Raw genomic sequence first — 19876 nt, forward strand, 5'->3', positions numbered from 1 at the left:
GTGTAAAAAACATGCTTTCAACCAGCAGAGCAGAGAGAGTAGGACTGTGCTGTATCATTAAGAGCTCTCACTTCCAGGTATCTGAAGATTTTATTATTGTACAGCGGAGGAATGGCTGGGTGGGGGCACTCTTGGATAAATCCTAAACTCCAGATTAGCAGCGTATTCCCATACCAATGGCCATGAATGTCCCAAATGTCCCACCGCTTTGCATCATTGTTTTGCCAACTCCACCCATCAGCTCTCGTCCTCTCATGCCAATCCTGAGATAAAGAAAACCACAGGGATTATATAAAAACTGAAACCTGACAGGTCACAGATATGCAGCAGAAAACATCAGACAATCATGGTTGCAAATTGAACACTTCTTCAGTCTAAATCTCTGCAATTGTACAGCTGGTGCATCCTAGAGACTGGCTGCAGTGCCCTGTGCTCATGCAGGGGCTCTTTGGTGGCCCTCACCACTGGCCCACGTGTATTTTTTCCTGCAGTGGAACCTTCCTGTCACACCTTTAGCAGGAACAGCTTTGCATCCTGGTCTCCCAAATACCCATAATATGGAAAAAAAAATGCTGTCCAAGTATTTCACTTGCCAGGGTACAAAAAGAATTATCTGAGCTATTGTACTGCCATCCTTTCTAGCTGCAGTGGCAGTCTTTTTAATATCACCAATTTAAAATTCACTTATTACTGACTCTTTTTAATATGCAACACCTGAAAGGCCTAGAAAGTTCAAAAGGTGTTTCTGCTCTCCAGGTTTCACTTACCTGAGGTCAGACTAAAATAAAAAGAATTGTTCTGTCTCAAGAAGCTCTTGTAATATTTGGCTTTTAAGCACTGCAGTGACTTTAGGGTCTGAGGAATTTCATGCACTTCATTCTTAAAACATGAGATTTTTCCCGCAAAAAGGGAAAAGCAGAAGTACTGTAGCTGTGTCATTCAAGTACAACAAAAGCACTCTCGCTGGTTCTTCTAAATGCCCATAATATGTATCATCTGCCAGCATCATGCTGCTTACCCTCTGGAAACTGAGAGAGATTAGAAAACTTCAAACTCCCACTGGATTAGGATTTGTGCCTTTTCCTCCTTCACCTCACTATCAAATCATTGTCCGTGTTTAATTACAGGTAAAAACCATCAAACAGAGTTCTGCAAAGTATGAAAGAGCTGAGTTCAGCTTGATTGTCATAGATGATGCACAAGGCCAGTCAGCAAACAGAGCAGCAAGCATGGCTTGTTTTCATGTCAGCATGCTGGCGAACCACAGGGGAAGGTGGACTATTGCCCCTCTCCATTGCACAGTGGGACTGTGCAAATGCCAGCCATGGCTCTACCCACACTCCTGCCAGACTCAGGGTCAGTTTGGCAACTGCCTATGTGCAGGGCATGGGACATGCAAAGGGACCACGATGCAGACACTGAGAGCTTACAGAGCACCTAAGGAAGCTTTAGGGCCAGGAGAGGGCTGCACATGTATCTGCACAAACAATTCATCCAGTTCCCCCTGGAGCTGATCCTCCACAGCCTCAGCTTCCCAATGAACCTCCATTACAAGAGGGAAGAGAAGGTCTGTGAAACTGACCTCCTGGCACACAGGGCATCCAGAGGTGATACCTTGCCAGCAACATACTCAGCTGCTGGAGGCCAGGGCTTACTGCAGTAGCTGGACTCACAAAGTTCCACTCACAGGACTGGCACAATCCCTTCCCAACCTCACAGCAGGACCATTTCTCTCTGGCTATTACCCTCTCACCACCTGTTTATAGAAGGCATTTCCTTGGCGTACCTGAGGCAGGAAAATGTGCCGAACAGCGCTCCTGCAGCCATGCCCACTGCAAAGCCCATCATGAAACCCATCTTTATTCTGTCAAAGCAGCTGGGCTGCGACTGCCCATACGGGCCCACGGTCACAGGCATCTAAAAAAGAAACGACAATACCCACATGGATTTGCTGCTTTGTCTAACAGACTTCTATACTGGCCTGGCAGGCAGGCCCCTGCAACTCAGAGCTTCTCGTGTGTGCAGCGCTGGAGGTTGTGCTGGCTCCCAGGCTTGTTTCCTTGCCTGTCAGGTAGGAAGGACAAGGAGGGAACGACGGCCTCCTTTCCCCTCAAAAAGCTCCTGCGAGCGCCGCTGTTGCTGCCGAGGCTGTTTCGGGGCCTCACCCTGTGTGCTCTCAGTCCCTAATGAGCAGCGCACGCGGCACCTGATCGAGCCTCCTCTGCTGGCTCGTCCTTCCAGGCTGCCGCCAGTCTCGGAGACAGAGGAGCGGGCAGTGAAGCCAACCTTACGGAGACCGAGGCCAGGACGGGGATTCAGCGCAGAGGTTCAGGCAGTGGACGGCCGGGGAATGGCGGCCATCGCCTGTCGTCCGGTACAAGAGCTCTTGGGGGCGAACCGGCGTCCTCAATGCACGCTTCACCTCACCAGCGCCCCCGAACTCCCTGTTCCCAGATCCCCGCCCCGCCCCGCCTCGCCTCGCCCGTACCTCGCCCGTGCCTCGCCCGTACCTCTCGCGTATCTCGCTAGGCCGCACCGCACCTCCGCCTGTCTGGGCCCCGCTTCCGACGCGCGTCATGACGTATAGGAAGAGGCGGGCACACCCGCGTTCTGCCCAGCGTGCGCCATGCTGCTGTGGCGACGCTTGGCGGCCCTGAGAGGCGAAGGAGCCCCGCGGCGGCTCCGGGCAGGGGGACCGGGACCGGGACCGGGATCGGGATCGGGATCAGGATCAGGATCGGGACCGGGACCGGGACCGGGACCAGGTAAGGCCGCAGTCGGGCAGAGTCCCTGTCCAGGGACAGCCCCCCGCTACTCCCAGCCCTTGACAGCAGCTTTCCCTGTCTTCTCCCATCAGGGCGACCCAGCGATGGCAGCCGTGCTCCTCGGCCGCTTTACATGGATGTTCAGGCCACCACCCCGCTGGTAAGGGCCGCACTGAGCATGGGAAGCCGAGCAGGGTCCCGGCACCCCCGGTTCGCTCACCTGAGCGGTCACGTGTGCCCCGAGCTGCCGTCGGGGACAGAGGCGGGGTTCGGCGCCGCCTGTAGCGGCACAGGCTGTTCCTGTCACCACAGGGAAGTCGGGACACTTCGCGGAGAGGCTATAGCTACGCCGGGCAGCCCCCTGGATGGGCAGCCCCAGCGCAGCAGGGCGGGAGCGTGGCGGAGCCGCGAAGGGACTCGCAGCGACCTCTGCGGGAGTGGGGACGGTTGAGAGAAGCAGGAAGTGAATTCAATCAAAATACTGATCTGACATATTTCTTAACATTTTAAGACCTTGTATTTTTTTCTGCTCAGAAGAAAGGTCAGATTGGATGGGGCTTGGTGCGACCTGATCTAGTGGAAGGTGTTTCCCTGTCCGTGGCAGGGGCATGGAACAAGATAAGCTTTAAAATCTTTTCCAACCCAAACCATTCTTTGATTAAGTTTTCTTAAATGATGCTGTTTTTCTTTGACGTTCAGTGCAGATCAGGGTTACATGCACAGACCGTAATTGCCGAATACTTGTGTTACCTGTAACATGTAATAGCCTCAAGGTTTCAAGGTCAGGCCTAAGCTAAAGCAAGACACTGCAACAGAAGTGCTACTGAGCCTATGGCAAGGGGGCATGTCCAGAGGGAACAGATATAGTTTCCCTTCTTTTTTAAGGCTGGTGGTTTGTGTTCCACAGGATCCCAGAGTCCTGGACAGCATGCTTCCATACCTAACAGCCTACTATGGCAACCCCCACTCCAGGACCCATGCCTATGGCTGGGAGAGTGAGGCTGCCATGGAGAATGCGAGGCGGGTGAGTCTTTGTCTCTTCACGGTCATATTGGTTTTCCTGTTGATGAGGAAATTCAGGGTCAAAAGAACCTTAAAAAATCCCAAACCCTCTTCTGTGTGGGCTGAATTTAGCAGCTTCCTTTTTGCTTAGCTGTACTTCAGCAGATCTATTGCAGGAGAAAATAGCATCATAGAGTATTTGAAGATGGAAGGGACCCACATGGATCATCAAGTTCAACTCTGGCCCTGCACAGGATACTCCAACAATCCCACTAGGTACCTGAAAGAACTATGGCAGGCTTAAGGCTGTAACCACTTCCCTGGGGAGCCTGTTCCAGTGCCTGACCACCCTCTCTGGGTAAAAAACTTTTTTCCTAATATCTAGCCTGCAGTTCCCCTGACACAGCTCTATCTGTTCCTTCAGGCCCTGTCACTGGTCTCCAGGAGCAGAGAGCTGCCTCTCTGCTGCCCCTCATGAGGAAGCTGCAGCCCCCAGTGAGGTCTGACCTCAGTTTCCTCTTCAGACTGAAAGAATCAAGTGACCTCAGCTGTTTGTTTTACAGACTCTCCTCTAGATCCTTAACCATTTCATGTATCTCCTCTGCATGTTCTCTAATAACTTCATATCCTTATATAGATTTGTCCCAAATTGCCCCCAGGACTCGAGGTGAGGCCAACCCAGAGCAGAGCAGGACAGTCACCCCTTGCTCGGCTGGCAGTGCTGGGCCTGATGTCCCCCAGGACAGGGCTGGCCCTTGGGGCTATCAAGGCACTGCTGGCTCCTGTTCCACTTGCCCTCAGCCCAAACTTCCAGGTGCCTTTCTGTGGTGCTGCTCTCCAGCCTCTTGTTCCCCAGCCTGTATGGACACTGAGGGTTATCCAGTCACAGGTGCAGAAGCGAGCACTTGCTCCTACAGTGAAATTAGAGCAACTGAATTGGCAGAAACAAATACTTTTAAGTAAAAGTGCCTCAGTATTTTTGATTTTCTGGAGTCACAATCATGTTGCTGCAATGATTGGGCTAACTCCATGTTTTATTATACTTCTAATCTTAGGTAGGGGTGTTTGTAATTTTTCTTTGAAGTAATATGTAATGGGGTTTTTTCTGCTTAAACTTTAATCTCTTTTATAACAGGTTAATGCTTAGTACCACTCCTAATGACCGTGGATTCATTGTGTATTTTATAATGCAGATATTTAGACTATTTGTAGCATCACTTTGATAGGTATCAGCTGTAATCCTTTTGAAGTTGAAAGTAGTATTCTTGAAAACATGTCACATGTATTTTGCTGTAGTGAATTCATTGTATGTTTTCTTAACAAGTCAAATTTGTATTTCTTTTTAAACAGCAAGTTGCCGATTTAATAGGAGCTGATTCACGGGAAATTATCTTTACCAGTGGTGCAACAGAATCTAATAATATGGCAATTAAGGTAAAAGTTTTATACTGATTATTATTTATTATGTTAAAATTATGTATTTAAAAACTGTATGCATCTCTTAACAATTTAAATGTTAATATATTGGAGTATAACATATTTGCATTTCTGGATTTAATTTTTGTGATACTCTGTTACATATATGGCAGAATGAATATTAATTCATTCATATATGAATTAATATTTTGGTGCTCAGGACATGATTTTGAGGGCATTGTAAAATATTTTATGTTTATCTTGCATACACCAAATACAATATTTCTGCTTATGAAATTAAAATCTTTGTTGTGAAATATAGTGGACATGTGGATTAGAAACATTTTTCTGATGAAGACTAGGTTGTGTATGTAGTATGTGGTTGTTCAGACTTCTCAGTGTTTACGAGTCCACTACAAAAGTTTTCAAAAAATGCTTTGGTTAATGGCTTCTACAGCTTAGCAGCAATAAACATTTTCACAGTTTTTGAGACATGAGATGCTTTGAAAAGTTGATAGAGATATGTAGTGTGGATTATGTGTCAGTACCTTTTAGATTCATGACTTGGGTCAAACTGGAAAGATCCAAATGAACTATATCTAAGTAGTAATTTCTTATTTCCAGTCATACTGTGTAATGCCTGCTTTCTTCAGTGGCCAATTTCTTTTTCATGGACTATGCCTGACAGGGTGTTGCAAGGTTCTATAAATCCAGAAAAAAGCATATCATTACTACGCAAACAGAGCACAAGTGTGTGTTGGATTCTTGTCGTTCCCTGGAAACAGAAGGGTTTCGTGTCACGTATCTACCTGTTAAAAAAAATGGTCTCATAGATCTGAAGGTAAGTTGTTACTGACAGAAGAAACCAAAAATAAAAGAGGTTTTTGCTTCAAATTGATGCTCAAAACCTTGTGTCCTCTAGATGAAAAAGACGAAAAAATGATCAATATCACAAAGTAGAATGAGAATCATAATCAAATCTGTCAGATCTGGAGAAGGATTTTCTGTTCTTTCTGATGTCCTACACCTTTTCTTAACCAGAACATCCACATCCTATCCCACTGTTCAGCTGCTGCTGTGGAGGTGGAGCTGTTGTGTACCCTATAAGAAGCCAAGTACTTGAGGCATTGTTTCAGTAATTACATTACTTCTTATGGCTGTCCATGAGTCAGCCCTTCTGTATATACTGGCTGCAGCCCTGAGATGTAGAAGTTGTATGTATTTAGTTCATCATTGACATCCTGTAGCACAGGGCAGCAGCAGTTTTATTTCCAGTCCCTCACCTGCCATGAAGAGCGGTGGTGTTTGTGATGGGACCGATGGATCAGCCTGTGAGCAAAGTAGTGAGTCATGTTTTCTGAGCATGTTGCTGCAGGTGTGATGTGATTTTTGTATAAAGAGCAGTTCCTTTACAGCTAGCCTCACCTTGGCTAGAAGAGGCTTAAGCTGTTCTGTGGGTGGTTAATTTGTTAAAAAAAAAAAAGTTCAGAAAAATTCAGGGATATAGCAAAACCTGTTGAGATATGATTTAATCAAGTGGGGTGGCAGGTGCATCAGAGGGTTAGAACATGCAGAAATGCAATTGATTCACTCCTCTTCTACAGGCATTTAATATTCATATGGGTTAGTGTTCTCCCCAGGGCTGTTAGTCAGAACTCCAGGTGTTTGTTGCAAATGAGGGACTGGTGGTTGAGTTGCTGGTAAATTGAAGATGTGCACAGGATTCTTGCTTCTCTGTTAGTCACAACTGTTGTTCCCTTGAATCTTTCACCAGGAGCTGGAGGCTGCATTCCAGCCGGATACAAGTTTGGTTTCTGTTATGACTGTAAATAATGAAATAGGAGTAAAGCAGCCAATTTGTGATATTGGTAAGTACACTGTGGCTTCTAGATGCCAGCTAAGGTTGCTTCTGCTTCATTTTAGTTAATATTTTCATTCCCAAATGGTACTGATGCAAAAGATTAGGTGTAATATATCTAAGGGAAAAATAATAAGAGAAATATTTTAAAATAAAAAATGTAATATAAATAAATAATACTGCTGTCCCAAATAAAAACTGATTTCAAAAGGGAAATGAGAATGAAATTCAGTACCTTTATGGTGAGCATTGCAGCAGTCATTGCCCTGGATGGATCAGCTGCAGTTCTTTTGCTTGTATGATGAATGAAAAAATTGTACAGAATAACTGGCCAGATTTGAGCTTATATACTATAATGATTTATTGATCACTTGTAGTGTTTAAGAGGAGAAATGTGCAGGATTTGGAGTGGGAGAGGATGGTGAACAGCACACTTGGATGATCCTTCACCCAATATTGTCGTATATAGTCGTGAACAATTCCTTTGTAGGCCAAAAGGCCACTGAAAGAGCTATGCTTCTGGAGGAGGAGGCAGGGAGAGGGTGAGCCAGGCTCTGAGCTGTCAGGTGGAGTGACAGGAACCTCAGAGCAGATGAAGAGAGACCCTGGAGAACCATGGTTGTTGGAGCAAGCAGGGTGAGCGAGGGCCTGCCTGATGATCCTCCAGGTCCCTGGATCCCAGATGATTTGTTGATAAAATTTCCTGTGACAGTAGCAAAACATATACTCTTTCTGTCCTGGTTTCACTCCAGCTGGCAACCAAGCACCTTGCCGCTGCTCACTCACTCCCCCACCAGCAGGATCTGGGAGACAATTGGAATGGTAAAAGCTAGGAAACTCATGGGTTGAGATAAAGACAGTTTAGTATGGAAAGCAAAAACCATGCACATAAGCAAAGAAAAACAAAGAATTCTATACTGCTTCCTATGGCCAGGCAGGTGTTCATCCACCTCCAGGAGAGCAGGGCCCCATCCCATGTGGTGGTGATTTGAGAAGACAAACACCATCACTCCAAATGTCTCCTCCTTCTACCTTCTTCCTCACAGCTTTCTATATTGAAAGTGTATGACATACGTCATATGGTCTGAACTATGCCTTTGGTAATCTTGGGTCACCTGTCCTGGCTGTGTCTCCTCTCAGCCTCCCATGTGCCCCCAGCCCCCTTGCCAGCATCGCTGTACGAGGGGCAAAAGAGGCCTTGGCTTTGTACAAGCCCTGGTTAGCAGTATCAGAAACATTTCTGTATTATTACCTCTGTTTTCAGCACAAATCCAAAACACAGCCCTATCCTAGCCACTGTGAAGAAAGTGAGCTCTACCCCAGCCAAAACCAGCACACCTTCGTATTCAAGACATCCTTTCATAAGATGTTTGAATTTTTAGACAATATTTTGGCTTTGACTCTGCTCTGGAGTAAATACTCCATAGGATATTGTTTTCTTAGGCTGTGGCAGGCATCTTGTTTTGCACCCAGTTTTCTTCGTGCTTAGTTGCTGCATTTATTTCTTTCTTCATTGAGCTGAAACCAGCATTTTTGCCAAGGTTTTTCAAGGTTCTATTTCTTCATTGACAAGCATTTGACCCTCAGCGAGTTGCTTACAGGCCCAAGGATTCTTATTTTCCTGCTGTGCTTATATTGTCAAGGTCCTTACTTATGGTCCCACGTTTAAAAATGCCAGAGACAGCTGGTGCCAGCTCTAGTTTCCCCAGTATGTTCTCATAACACCTTGATAACAGATGCAACAGGCCAGACCTGAGGCCTTCCCAAGGGAGGCTGAGGCCCCATTACCATGTGGCCTGTGGCCTGACTATGCTGGTCCACAGGAGAGTTACTTATCCTGTGAAGTATCATGTTGAACCTCTTGTGCAGAGGAGAGGTCTTGGATGCAGCTGTGCAGATTCTATGGAAGAGGCATTGTGATTTTTTTGATGACAAAAATAAAAGTTATATTTGCTGCCTATGAACAATACATTATTTTGTTCCTTCATATATTTTAGCCTGGTGGCAGGTCCAGCTGACTTCAGGTGGTAGTAATAAGTATATGTGTCACAATTCTGAGAATGTTTTTGAAGCTGAGTGTTGGAAAACTTGGAAAATAGAGGAAATGACATAAAAATACATGGCAAATACAAACTTGAAAGGAAGGCTGGCTTGTACTGAATGTTGAGAAGAAAAAGAACCAGGGAAAAAAAAATGTCCAACTGTGGAGTCTCCTGTATGGAGACTTTGATATTTCATGTGAGCTCATTTGTTCTTAAACTTGTTAGGTGTGGGTTTGGAAATAATCTCAGTTCTTAACAGTTCTTAACTTTTTAACTTCACAACTGAGGAAAATTACTGTAGTCTTACCTGCCTAAACCTGTGCCAAGGCATCAGCTACAGTAGCCTGTGCACAGCTGTAGCCATTTCACTGTAAAAGAAACATCACAGCCCCAGTTTCTGCCTTTATCACCTCAGATACCTAAATAACTTGCTGATATTTAAGATTCACCATTGCTTTAGATCCATCACTGGAAAATTTGGGATCATAGCAATTAGTTAAGATAATGTGGTTTTGTTTTCTCTACTACAGGTGAGATCTGCCGTGCACGGAAGGTTTTCTTCCACACGGATGCTGCACAAGCAATTGGTAAAATTCCTATGGACGTCAACAACATGAAAATTGACCTAATGAGCATCAGTGGCCATAAAATTTATGGGCCCAAAGGTACTACTTTATAGGGAATTGTTGTTTCCATACCTACCTTAAGGCAACTACACAAGGTGCAAAGTCATATAGTGTCAGTTACTTAAGCTGTAGAAAACTATTTTGAGTGGTGTTGGACAGACTTCAGAGCAGCTCAGGCATTGCTCCCAATGTAGAGCTGTGGTAAGTGGATCTTCAGTGGTAGATGGGTTGAGGCGGCATCACTGAAGGAAGAAGAAACAGTGCTGTATAATGGTGGCAGCATTACAGCAGTGAGGTTTTCAGGAGTCATCTGCTTGATGTGAAACAGAACTAATGCTGAAATGATTGAAATGAAATCACTTGGTTATAGGGCAAAGTTTAGACCAGAGTGTGGCTTGCAACAGGGAGACCAAAAGGTAACTGATTGGTGATTTTTGATTGTTTTTTACTTCCAGTGGCTTTATTCCCCCCAACTCCATTTGTGCATTTTCTTTGCAGAATGGGGTTTAATATGCAGCTATGCATTTTCTGGTTGACTCACAAATTTGCTTTGTGACAATGGGTTTTAGAGAACCAAAGATGAGGTTTGCTGTATGCTATGTGCTATTTGGAAACAAAAGACAAAATTCTTATTTTTCAACATTTTTTTTCTGTATGAGTTCTGCTGAGAGCTGAAGACATTATCTCTGTAACTAAGTTTTCAACCAGCAATTTTGGACAGATGACAGACATAAATTTTCACCATTTGTTATGCCTGGAAGTTGCAACTGTTCTTCTTGTGGTGACAGTCACTCCTTAAGTGTACCAGGGCACTTGACATGAAAATTTGGTTTCTAGGTGAGGAGAATAGAGCATTCAATTAACTGACTTGCAAAACTGGCTCATCTAATCCACCTGCTGAAAATTTCTGGCACTAATGAGTCTTCCTAATGATAAGAAAGGAAGAGGACTCCTGGGACTGGTTGTGGCCTAGTAATCCAGGGAAAGAATTTGGAAGTCAGTAAGAGAACATAGGGAATGCACATAAAAACTTCAGTGCAAGAGCCTGAACTTCAGGAATTGTGTATAGGACTTGTGGAAAGGAAGGGAAGCGCTGAGTTCTTGAGTGACTGAAGCAGAGTGGAAGAAAATGAGCTCCCATGGCTGAAGCTCTGCGAGCCTGAACGTGATCAGGCTTGGGGACAAACACCATTTCCTAGAAGATAATACTGAACTTGTTCACTTTATTTTTCTCCAGTTGAGTGTCCACGTGTGTGTTTGCTGTGGAAATAAGGAATGTTTGCAAAGCTTGGAGTCCCTGTTCATGATTTCAGAACTCTAGGCATATGGTAAAACAGCTTTCCTTGCTTCCAAGGGGTTGGTGCTCTCTATGTTCGCCGCCGACCACGCGTCAGACTAGAACCCCTGCAGAGCGGGGGAGGCCAGGAGAGAGGACTGCGGTCTGGGACTGTGCCCACACCTCTAGCAGTGGGACTGGGGGCAGCATGTGAAGTGGCACAGCAAGAGATGGAGGTATGTGCAACAAGATTCTTTCCCTGGGTTCCAGAAAATAGTGTAACGGCACCATTTAGGTCTTGGATTCCTTAGGTCTTTTTGCATCCATGTAACTGATTTAAATTTGATTCTCATGTTTTAGCATTAAGTGAATGTTTTGAGAATTTAAGGGATGTTTTTGGGTAATTGTAAATTCTTTCTAAAGTTTCTTTTTTCTTGAAGTGGTCTGAGTCATAGTTTTCTACAACAAGGCTACAATTGACAGTCAGTTTTAGTGAAATATGGCTTTTATGTGCTTGTACACCTAAATGTGCTTCTCCATTGTACACAGGTGTATTAGCAGCATCTTTGACATGACTGTCATGTTTATGTAATGTGTATTGAAAAAATGAGACTTCCCAGTCTGTTATTATATGCATTGTACCTATTAAGTATAAGTTCAAATTTACTGCAGCTTTGTAACTAAGAATTTATTTTCTTTTTTCCTAGCTTGGACAGTAAAATTTGCTTCCTAGGTCTGGTGTCTGAGCCTCTGTATGCTACTACATTGATTTTTGAGCACCAGTGCCTTCCTTACAGCTGGAAAGTAAAAATACTTAGAGTGACAATGGGATACATAGGCCAGATGTCTGCACCCAAAATACCAAGCTTCTTTCCAGGAGACAGGCAGAATTCCACCATCTGAGCTATGTGGTTATGGAAGTCGAGGCTAGGGAGCCTGCAAAGTCTGAATTCTGCAGAAGCCTCAGATCTGGATTCTCCTTCTTGCCTGGCAGAGTTATGGCATTTTGAAACCAACTGATGTTGAAGCTAGCCTGGTTTTCTTTTAACTTTTTCAAGTGTAAAAAAGCATGAATTGCACGTGTATGTAGCCAGTTCTGTGTGCCAAAGCTGATCCCAGACCTTACTGCTTTCTTGGTATAAGTGACCTCATTTTTCAGTCTAGAACAAGACACTGCACATGGGCGGTTCTTGTAAGTAAGTGCAGGCTACTTACTATAAAAGCTGAATTCATAGTAATTTGCAAGTCCATGTCTTTCTGTGGTACAGTTAGAGAGCTCCTGGGAAATAAGAGGCACTTGCCATAATAGGTGCCCTTTCTTGTGCAAAATGCATCATTTTCTCCATTGCCTAACTTGTCTTTAAATCCAAAGAACTCAGTGCTTTTATAAAAGTCAGTTGGGCAGCTTGTGTAGGTAAATCTTTCTGAATGGCTTGAAACATTTGTGAAGACTGAGATAGCTAGGAGCCAAGGGGTTGTTCTCTTTTAAAACAGTGTCTAGAGCAGGCAAAGTTTGACAGTTTAAGTTTCAGCTTTGTTCTTTACCTTGTCTGGCCAAGCCCAGTTACTTAATTATGCTTGTAGCTGGTGACACAAAGCAGTCTGAGTGAGGTCAGACTGTACACTGTTTATTATTTGTGTCTTTTCTGGTTTCTTTGCTAGTATGACCATAAGCGAATCTTACAACTGGCAGAACGACTGGTTACAAAAATAATGAGTGAAGTTCCTGATGTGGTGATGAATGGAGATCGAGAGCATCGCTATCCAGGTAACTCAAGCAAAATTCTGAGCCCATTAGTACTGTCTGTCTGCTTGGTGTTAGTGGCTGTGACTGAATAATGCACTTGAGCACATGATGCAAGTCCTGCCCTGCAGGGGACAATTTGCCTGAGATTTTAGTTGATGGTTTCTTTTTTTCTATTTCATTTATTTGTATGTAGGATGCATCAATTTATCTTTTGCATATGTGGAAGGGGAGAGTCTTCTGATGGCTCTGAAAGATGTCGCACTGTCTTCAGGAAGGTATGTATGGGAAGGATAGCAGTGTGTTCTTGAGAGAAAATAGTATCTGCTAATGAAGGTAAAATCTAAGTAGTAGTCTCCTCTGTGCCCCGTATTTGCATATTCAGTTAATGAGTCAGCCTGGCATTGATTACATTTTACAGTGGTGTTTAAGTGACACATTTCAACTGAAGGTCAAATTTACCTATTCTGGAAGAAAAAAAAAACAAAACCAAAACTAAACAAAAAACCAACCAAAAAATGTCCTAACAAAAAGACCCCCACAAAATCACAGAAACTAACCCAGAAATTCCTACCTACTAGCCTTGCAAACTGGTTGTTTGAGTAGCCTTGACTTGGTGACACTTTAATTCTAAAGGCCACCAAGATTTGAACAGCTTCTGTCCTTTGGCAGATTTTAACTGCAATTAATGAGGCTGAGCATGTATCTGAATTAAATCAGCTCATACTTACTGTGTTAAATGCAAAAGCAAGAAAGAATAGTGCATGTGCTTTTATGGAGCTCTCCTGACTTCAGGAGTGACAAGTAATATTTCAGGTACCAAGACAAACCTGATGTTCATGATGAAATGAATGGAGTGTAATTCCTTCCTCTCCTTCCTTCACCTTTGAGAGCAAAGTGGTCAGCATAGGCTAATTAGAAACTGGTTGACACTATGAGCAGGAAGAACAAGTCTCCACATGACCGTCCCTGAAGCCAAACACTTCTGTAATGTGAAGATCTCTTCTGAGTCTCTGCTTTGTGCATTGGGGAGCTGTTTACAGCTCTCCAGTTGGCACCGTGTATTGCTACCTGTAAAAACTGAGTCACAGCATGTAACCAATTCTGTATACTGCTGCAAGGTGGAAGCTCTCTCTGTTGACAACTGCAATCATCTTGCTCTATCCCTCTTGTGCACTGTTTTTAATTTATTTGTTCTGCTGCCAAACAGCAACTTGTGAAGCCTTTTTTTTTTTTTCCTTTTATGTTCCTGTCATGTAAACTTCTCAGGATAGTTTCTGTCTTTGTCTTTTTTTCACAGCCTCTACTTCAACTACCTCTTAATCTGCATTCCTGCTGCCTCTATATTTATTCTTGCGTATTATCTATATTCTCTGTCCTTTCCTTATGCTCCTAATTTATTACTCTCATTTCTCGATAATGCCTCCCTCTTGTATTCTTTTTTTCTTCAGTAGCAGAAGTATCACTTTACTTGCTTGTATTCACTTGTAGTTTCTAGGAGGCTGGGGAAGCTGATACAGGGTGTTGTAAAGAGGTAAGTGACCTGTTCTTTGTTGGAGGAGATTAAGCAAGTCTGACATCTCCGTGCCTTCCCATTCCCAGTGCTTGCACATCAGCCTCTCTGGAACCTTCCTATGTTTTGCGGGCAATCGGAACAGATGAAGATTTGGCTCACTCATCTATAAGGTGTGTGGTGTGGTCTGCCCTAACGCTTCCAAATATTTTTCATTCCTGATAAATGGTAGATTTGTTCCACCCCCTCCATATGCTTGTTACTCAGTTCCTTAATGATTTTCTTTTGGTTTAGGTTCGGCATTGGTCGTTTCACTACAGAAGAAGAAGTGGATTATACAGTGCAGAAGTGCATACAGCATGTGAAGAGGCTGAGGGAAATGAGGTGAGATACTGTCTTACTGAACGTGAAGACTGCTTAGGTGTGATAATCATGGGAAGAAATTGACTTATTTAGTTGAATAATTGTAATTGTTTGCTTCAGAAATCTGATTGGTGTTTCTCTCTATCAGCAACAGTGTCTCCCAAGTGGGTAGGAGCCCGATTTCAACATCAGTGACAAATTTCTAAGAAAACAAATGTGACACCAAACCTTTTCCCAGATGGCTTTTATCAGAGAAAGAATATGATTAGGGCAGGCACGTAGGGCAGTACCTAGGAGGTTTTAAATCAGAGATGGTTTTTACTGAGTTAATATATTGTTAAGTTGTTTTATTCTGGTGAAACTGAAAGACTGGTGACTTATCTGGACAGTGAAAATTCAAGGGTTCAGTCTCAAAGACACCAGTGCTTTTTGCTGAAAGTAGGAGCAGGAAATGAGGTGGAGCAGCTACTCTGTCATCTCTTGTATTTTTGAGAACACAGTTGAGGGTTGATCATCTGAAGCTCACTGACCTCCAGAAGGGCAAGACAGTCAGATAGATATCTCCTAATTCATTGTGTCATTAATAAAAGCTATTTAATTATTATTGAAGCTGTCCTGTGCAATTTTAGTTTTCTCATTTTTCCTCAGTTTTCTCGTTTTCTTTACAGCCCTCTCTGGGAAATGGTGCAGGATGGAATTGACCTCAAAAGCATTAAATGGACTCAGCACTGAGAAAACATTGCTATCCATGGACTAGATATGGATTAAAATGCATTTTTCTGTACAATCTTGAGCAAATTATGCAGCACTTCTGTTTTCTGACACTTGCATTTTGACGGGAGGACTACCCTTTCAAATCACAGAATCTAAGAAGCCAAAAATGAAACTAGTTTTTATCATGGAGTAAGGCAGGCTGATCTGACACCCACTGTGTTTCTACTGACACACAGAAATTTATGGTAAACCATAATTTATTCAGAAATGTATTTCCTGATGGGAAAATTAAATCAGTGTGTTAACTTCCGGGCCAGTGAATTCTGGCAAGAGGTTCCTTCTCGGTGTAACACATCCCAAGTCACTGTTGTGTTTGCACCACAGACCTGTTGCAAATGTGTTCAGTTTGAGGTGGGTATCCTGTAACATCAGCTGGGTTTTGCCTCTCAAATGCCTTGTATTGCAAGAAATTCTCAGATAGGAGAACACTTGGATCTCCAGAAGAAAGGGATGCCTCAGTGTGGCTATGTGCCTTCAGAGAGAAGTTGTATGTGTAGCTAAGAACAATTTTTTTCTGAAATTGAGTATTTTTGGCCCATTTTCCTTGGGTTTTTTTTGTATGTGCATCTTCTCTTTTTCTGTGCATTAATCCAAAAGATTCTTCTGTGTTTCAGAGTTTATGATACAATCATGATGCACTTTGCTGTCCCCACCATTGGGTTTTTTCCATGCAGTTTTTTCTCAGTGAGGAAAGAAAACTTGAATGACTGGGGGAGGGGATAGGCAGAATATGTCAGCTTTTGTGGCACCATCAGTTTGGTGGGAGCAAGTGGTAGTGGTGATAGGGAGAGCAGATACAGTGCAATGTCTTAAAGCAGTCTGGGGTTTTTGTTTTTGTGGTGTTGGTTTTTTTTTTATTTTTTTTTTTTTAATTTTTATTTTTTTTATTTTTATTATTATTATTATTATTTTTCCTTGTGGTTTGTTTTATTGTTTTTTTTCCTCCCTTTGTCACGAGGCCTTTCCTGTTACTTAGTTTGCCTATGGGCCCTTGGTTTCTGTTGCTGCAAGGAGTCTGCCCAACCCAGCCAATATATTTTGTCTGGAGATTAGAACACCTGGCACTGAAGGGGTTTTTTTTGTCTCACAGGCTGTACTGTCTGACTGGAGATTCGCATGGCAATCTGTTCCCTGGACATCCTGGGGGTAGTACCTCTTAAAAAGGGTTTGATAAGAGTCATTACTATCAGTGTTTCTCCTTTCTTACCTTTGGTGATCTTTCCAGTAAGAAACTGAACCTTTTATAGCAACGTGCCTTTTTTTCAGTGCATAAACAAAGAGCTCTCAAAATGGTGTGTTTATTGATGGATGCTGTGTTAGCTGATGAATTTGGTATACCCCATAGACAATATGTTCACCTTCAGTTTGGGATGGAATCTATCTTGAGCAACAACTGTGGCATGTAAAAGCTGAAGCTGAATCTCACAAGATGGATTGTATTACAGAACCTTGTGCATTTTTTGTTACTAAGGACAGATTCAGTTGTAATGCAAAGCTAATCCTTGGTGGTTCTATTTGAAATTACTAGCTTTAGCAATTTTAATATTGTAGTGCTGGCACCTTATATTTCATCAGATTTTTAAACTACCATATGCATAAATATGTTTTAGTGGTGTTGTATGTACTCTTTTTCATCCTTGGGCCATGCAGATTTTCTGGATTAAGCATGTGATAACATGCTTTCTAGCATGTTTTAGAAATAGATGTTTATGAATTGTTTTTGTGTTTTGAGAATGATAAAAAGTTACAGATAAGAATGAAACTTGGCTACTGTCAGTCTTTTGGATGCACCTTGTTGGATGAACCATGCAGGACAATCAGTAAGTAGCTGAATTGCAGCTTTAATTAGGCAACAGAAAAGGGTGAACTTTTCTGTGAACACTGTTAGAAGTTCACTGCCATTGAGTTGACATTTGACTTTTGAAGAGTTGTCATTCTCAAACTCAATGCCTGATCTGAGCTGATTTTTTAACTCAAATAGCTTAAATTGTGGTTATTTTGAAAAAAGAGAGCCTCAATTTTTGAATATTTTGACCATCTGTTATTTGATAAGTTCTAAAATAAAAATTCTACTTGTAAAGGTTAGGGAAATGCATTCATACTAGTAACAAATTGTTATGTGAGGTCATAGATTGGAGACAGAAATCATGTCTTGAGTCCTCTTGATCATAAGACAAGCAGCCTGTTTTATTGTTTGGAACCTTCTTATATAGAGAATTCAAAACTCCTGGATCTAGACACCAATTGGTCTGGGTCTTAACACCACCCAGTTCCTTGGCCAATGATACATCTGCATTTAGGGTTGGAAGGGATTGGCTGAGGTCTCTGAGTTTAAATCTATCTTATGATTGTTCACCTAGGGACTTGTTTATTGAACTAGGAGAGCCAAATTTGGTTTCCTATTATAGCTAGATTTATCTGTCCAGCTACAGATCCGCTGTACTGTGACAGCAAATGTTTATTTGAAATGTTTATAGGACAGGATGAGGAAAAATGTACAGTGCAGCTACTTCCCCCATGACAGAAATAAATAATGCCAAGAATAGACATCTAACTGTGCCTCAGTGAATGCAGTTAAAACCTTTGGGGGATGGGAACCTCAGTCTGTCCCACTCATACCAGTTGGATACCAATATATGGTGGTGCATCATCCCCCTTTCCAGGCTGCACCATGATCTGAAAAATGCTCACTTGGGCCTTGGCCTTGAACAGCCTTTGGGTTGAGCTCCTACTTTTATTTTTATTTTTTTTTTTTAAATTAACAGCCTTGGGAACTTTTTTTTTTCCCCTGAATAGCATAATACTCTCGTTTTCCCACTTTCAAAGAAAGTTCCTGACCTGAAGTGGGACCAGGATGAAACATAGTTGTGACAAAAGCCCATCCCTTGTGGCCCTGTAAACAGTGGCCCTGAGTGAGACTCTTGGGGCTCTCCTGAGCTGCAGTGACCTCCCTGTACTGGGGCCTCTCTGACCTGGGAACTCTCCCATTTTCTCTACTCTGAGAATCCCCAAAGGAGGGGTCCTGGGCTGATTCCTCCACTCCTCAAGGCTGCCCTTCACCTACTGAAAAAAGCAAAGGCATCTGAAGTGAGTATTTCAGTTAGAACCATCCATGTGCCTGGAGGGCCATGATCTCATTAAGAGGGAGATGTGTTGGGATGACTCTTGTGACTGGAGGGTTGGAATGGAAGGACACAAGCAGGGGAGAAGAGAGGCTCTTTATGTTGCTCTCTATGCCAATGACCAGCAGGAGTGCATGGAGCTCCACCTGGGGATGAATGAGGAGCTGACTGTGAGTTCAGGATTCAGGATTAATTGGAGAGCAGGGACAGGTCACATCACAGTGGGGGTCTGCTACAGGCCACCTGACCACAAAGATGAGCCAATGAGGGTCATCACAGAAAAATAAGGATGGCCTCATGTTTACAAGCCCTAGTTTTCATGGGGAAATTCAACCACCTTGACATCTGTTGGGGGGAGAACCCATCAGGGCACAGGCAATCCAGGAGGTTCATGGAATACACTGATGTCAACTTCCTTGTTGTGGCAGAGTGGTAGAGGAGACAATGAGGAGAGGTGCTATGTAGCAATGTATTTGAGCAGCTTAGGCCACAGTGTGCTCCAGCCAAACTGTCTTTAGTCATTCTTATCAGAACTCTCTGGAATTTGTCAAGGTTACTAAGACATAAACTATTCTAAAATAAGAAAGAAGAAGCTGAGAAACCCAAGACTGCAAGAATAGATAAAGGAGGGCCATAAAGCACTGGACTGTAACCAATCATATTTCCAGAAAGGTGCATGCTGAACACACAACAAGATAGAAGCAGCAATCAACAAGTAATGCATGATCACGTGAAGAGTAGTTTCTGAATGTATAAATATAGCTTAATGTAAATAATAAATGGATTCTGCTTAATCATACTGGTTGGTCATCCAGGAGTCCTGAGCTCCCGCATGCCGGTGACCGTGATGTGATAAATGACACGATAATGAAGCAGACTGGATTATTTGGACTCTGAAGGGGATAGTGCGGAGTGAAAAGGTGGGAGGCTGGTCAGAGACTGCCGCAGTGGGACCGCGATGGGGAGGAGTTGGAGGACGGCTCCATGGAGTCAGGAGAAAGAAAGCTCCCAGGAAACAAGCTCCAGAATAAATATGCATATGCTGCAGTGGCTACACCAGAAAAGGTGAGCGGCCAGGGAGCTGGGAGGAGGGAAAAGGCATTGTCAAAAGAAGAACAGGTCACACTAAATGTCCTCCAGCTTTTTCTCTCTAAGAGAGCAATTAAATATGATGTGGAGGTCTTAAAAAGACTACTGAAATGGGGTCAGGAGAGGGGATTTTTTGCCACCCCCAGGGGTGTATTCAACACCCTTGAGTGAGAAAAGCTGGGAGTAGCTCTCTGGGATGCCCTGAGTGATGGGTCAAAAGAAAACAAGGGACTTAGCACAACGTGGAAGTTAATAATTATGGTGCTAAGACAGTTAAAAACAGAAA

General features: G+C 43.3%; 2 protein-coding genes across 3 annotated transcripts; one reads left to right on the top strand and one right to left on the bottom strand.

Annotated features, from left to right (window-relative positions):
- Nucleotides 1-71: 71 nt before the first annotated feature.
- ROMO1 (reactive oxygen species modulator 1) lies at nt 72-2577 on the bottom strand. Of its 2 annotated transcripts, none has more exons than XM_083873223.1 (3): nt 2511-2577; nt 1787-1917; nt 72-263 (listed from the first exon to the last, which is right to left on the bottom strand). In XM_083873223.1, exons 2-3 carry the CDS (start codon nt 1915-1917, stop codon nt 155-157), a joined length of 240 nt encoding a protein of 79 aa, XP_083729349.1. In that variant the 5' UTR covers nt 2511-2577; the 3' UTR covers nt 72-154. The 2 variants fall into 2 exon arrangements, with proteins under 2 accessions (XP_083729349.1, XP_083729350.1); XM_083873224.1 differs by having other exon boundaries at nt 2489-2561.
- A 29-nt stretch (nt 2578-2606) lies between these two features.
- NFS1 (NFS1 cysteine desulfurase) lies at nt 2607-17141 on the top strand. Its single transcript, XM_083873221.1, has 13 exons — nt 2607-2765; nt 2858-2925; nt 3673-3789; nt 5118-5201; nt 5872-6024; nt 6958-7051; nt 9614-9748; nt 11064-11221; nt 12648-12753; nt 12926-13007; nt 14332-14415; nt 14537-14626; nt 15274-17141. The coding sequence occupies exons 1-13, from the start codon at nt 2627-2629 to the stop codon at nt 15335-15337; spliced, it is 1374 nt and encodes a 457-aa protein (XP_083729347.1). The 5' UTR covers nt 2607-2626; the 3' UTR covers nt 15338-17141.
- Nucleotides 17142-19876: the final 2735 nt, after the last annotated feature.

The sequence above is a fragment of the Zosterops lateralis genome (genome assembly GCF_965231275.1).
Source record: "Zosterops lateralis genome assembly, chromosome: 16".
Taxonomy (NCBI): Eukaryota; Metazoa; Chordata; class Aves; order Passeriformes; family Zosteropidae; genus Zosterops; species Zosterops lateralis.

What these genes read in the sequence shown, in the direction of transcription:
- NFS1 (XM_083873221.1), top strand. Translation starts at nt 2,627, where the DNA reads ATGCTGCTGTGGCGACGCTTGGCGGCCCTGAGAGGCGAAGGAGCCCCG. An exon ending in ATGGTCTCATAGATCTGAAG is followed by an intron (nt 6,025 to 6,957) that starts GTAAGTTGTTAC and finishes ATCTTTCACCAG; the next exon opens with GAGCTGGAGGCTGCATTCCA. An exon ending in TCGAGAGCATCGCTATCCAG is followed by an intron (nt 12,754 to 12,925) that starts GTAACTCAAGCA and finishes ATTTGTATGTAG; the next exon opens with GATGCATCAATTTATCTTTT.
- ROMO1 (XM_083873223.1), bottom strand. Translation starts at nt 1,917, where the DNA reads ATGCCTGTGACCGTGGGCCCGTATGGGCAGTCGCAGCCCAGCTGCTTT. An exon ending in GGCACATTTTCCTGCCTCAG is followed by an intron (nt 264 to 1,786) that starts GTACGCCAAGGA and finishes TCTTTATCTCAG; the next exon opens with GATTGGCATGAGAGGACGAG.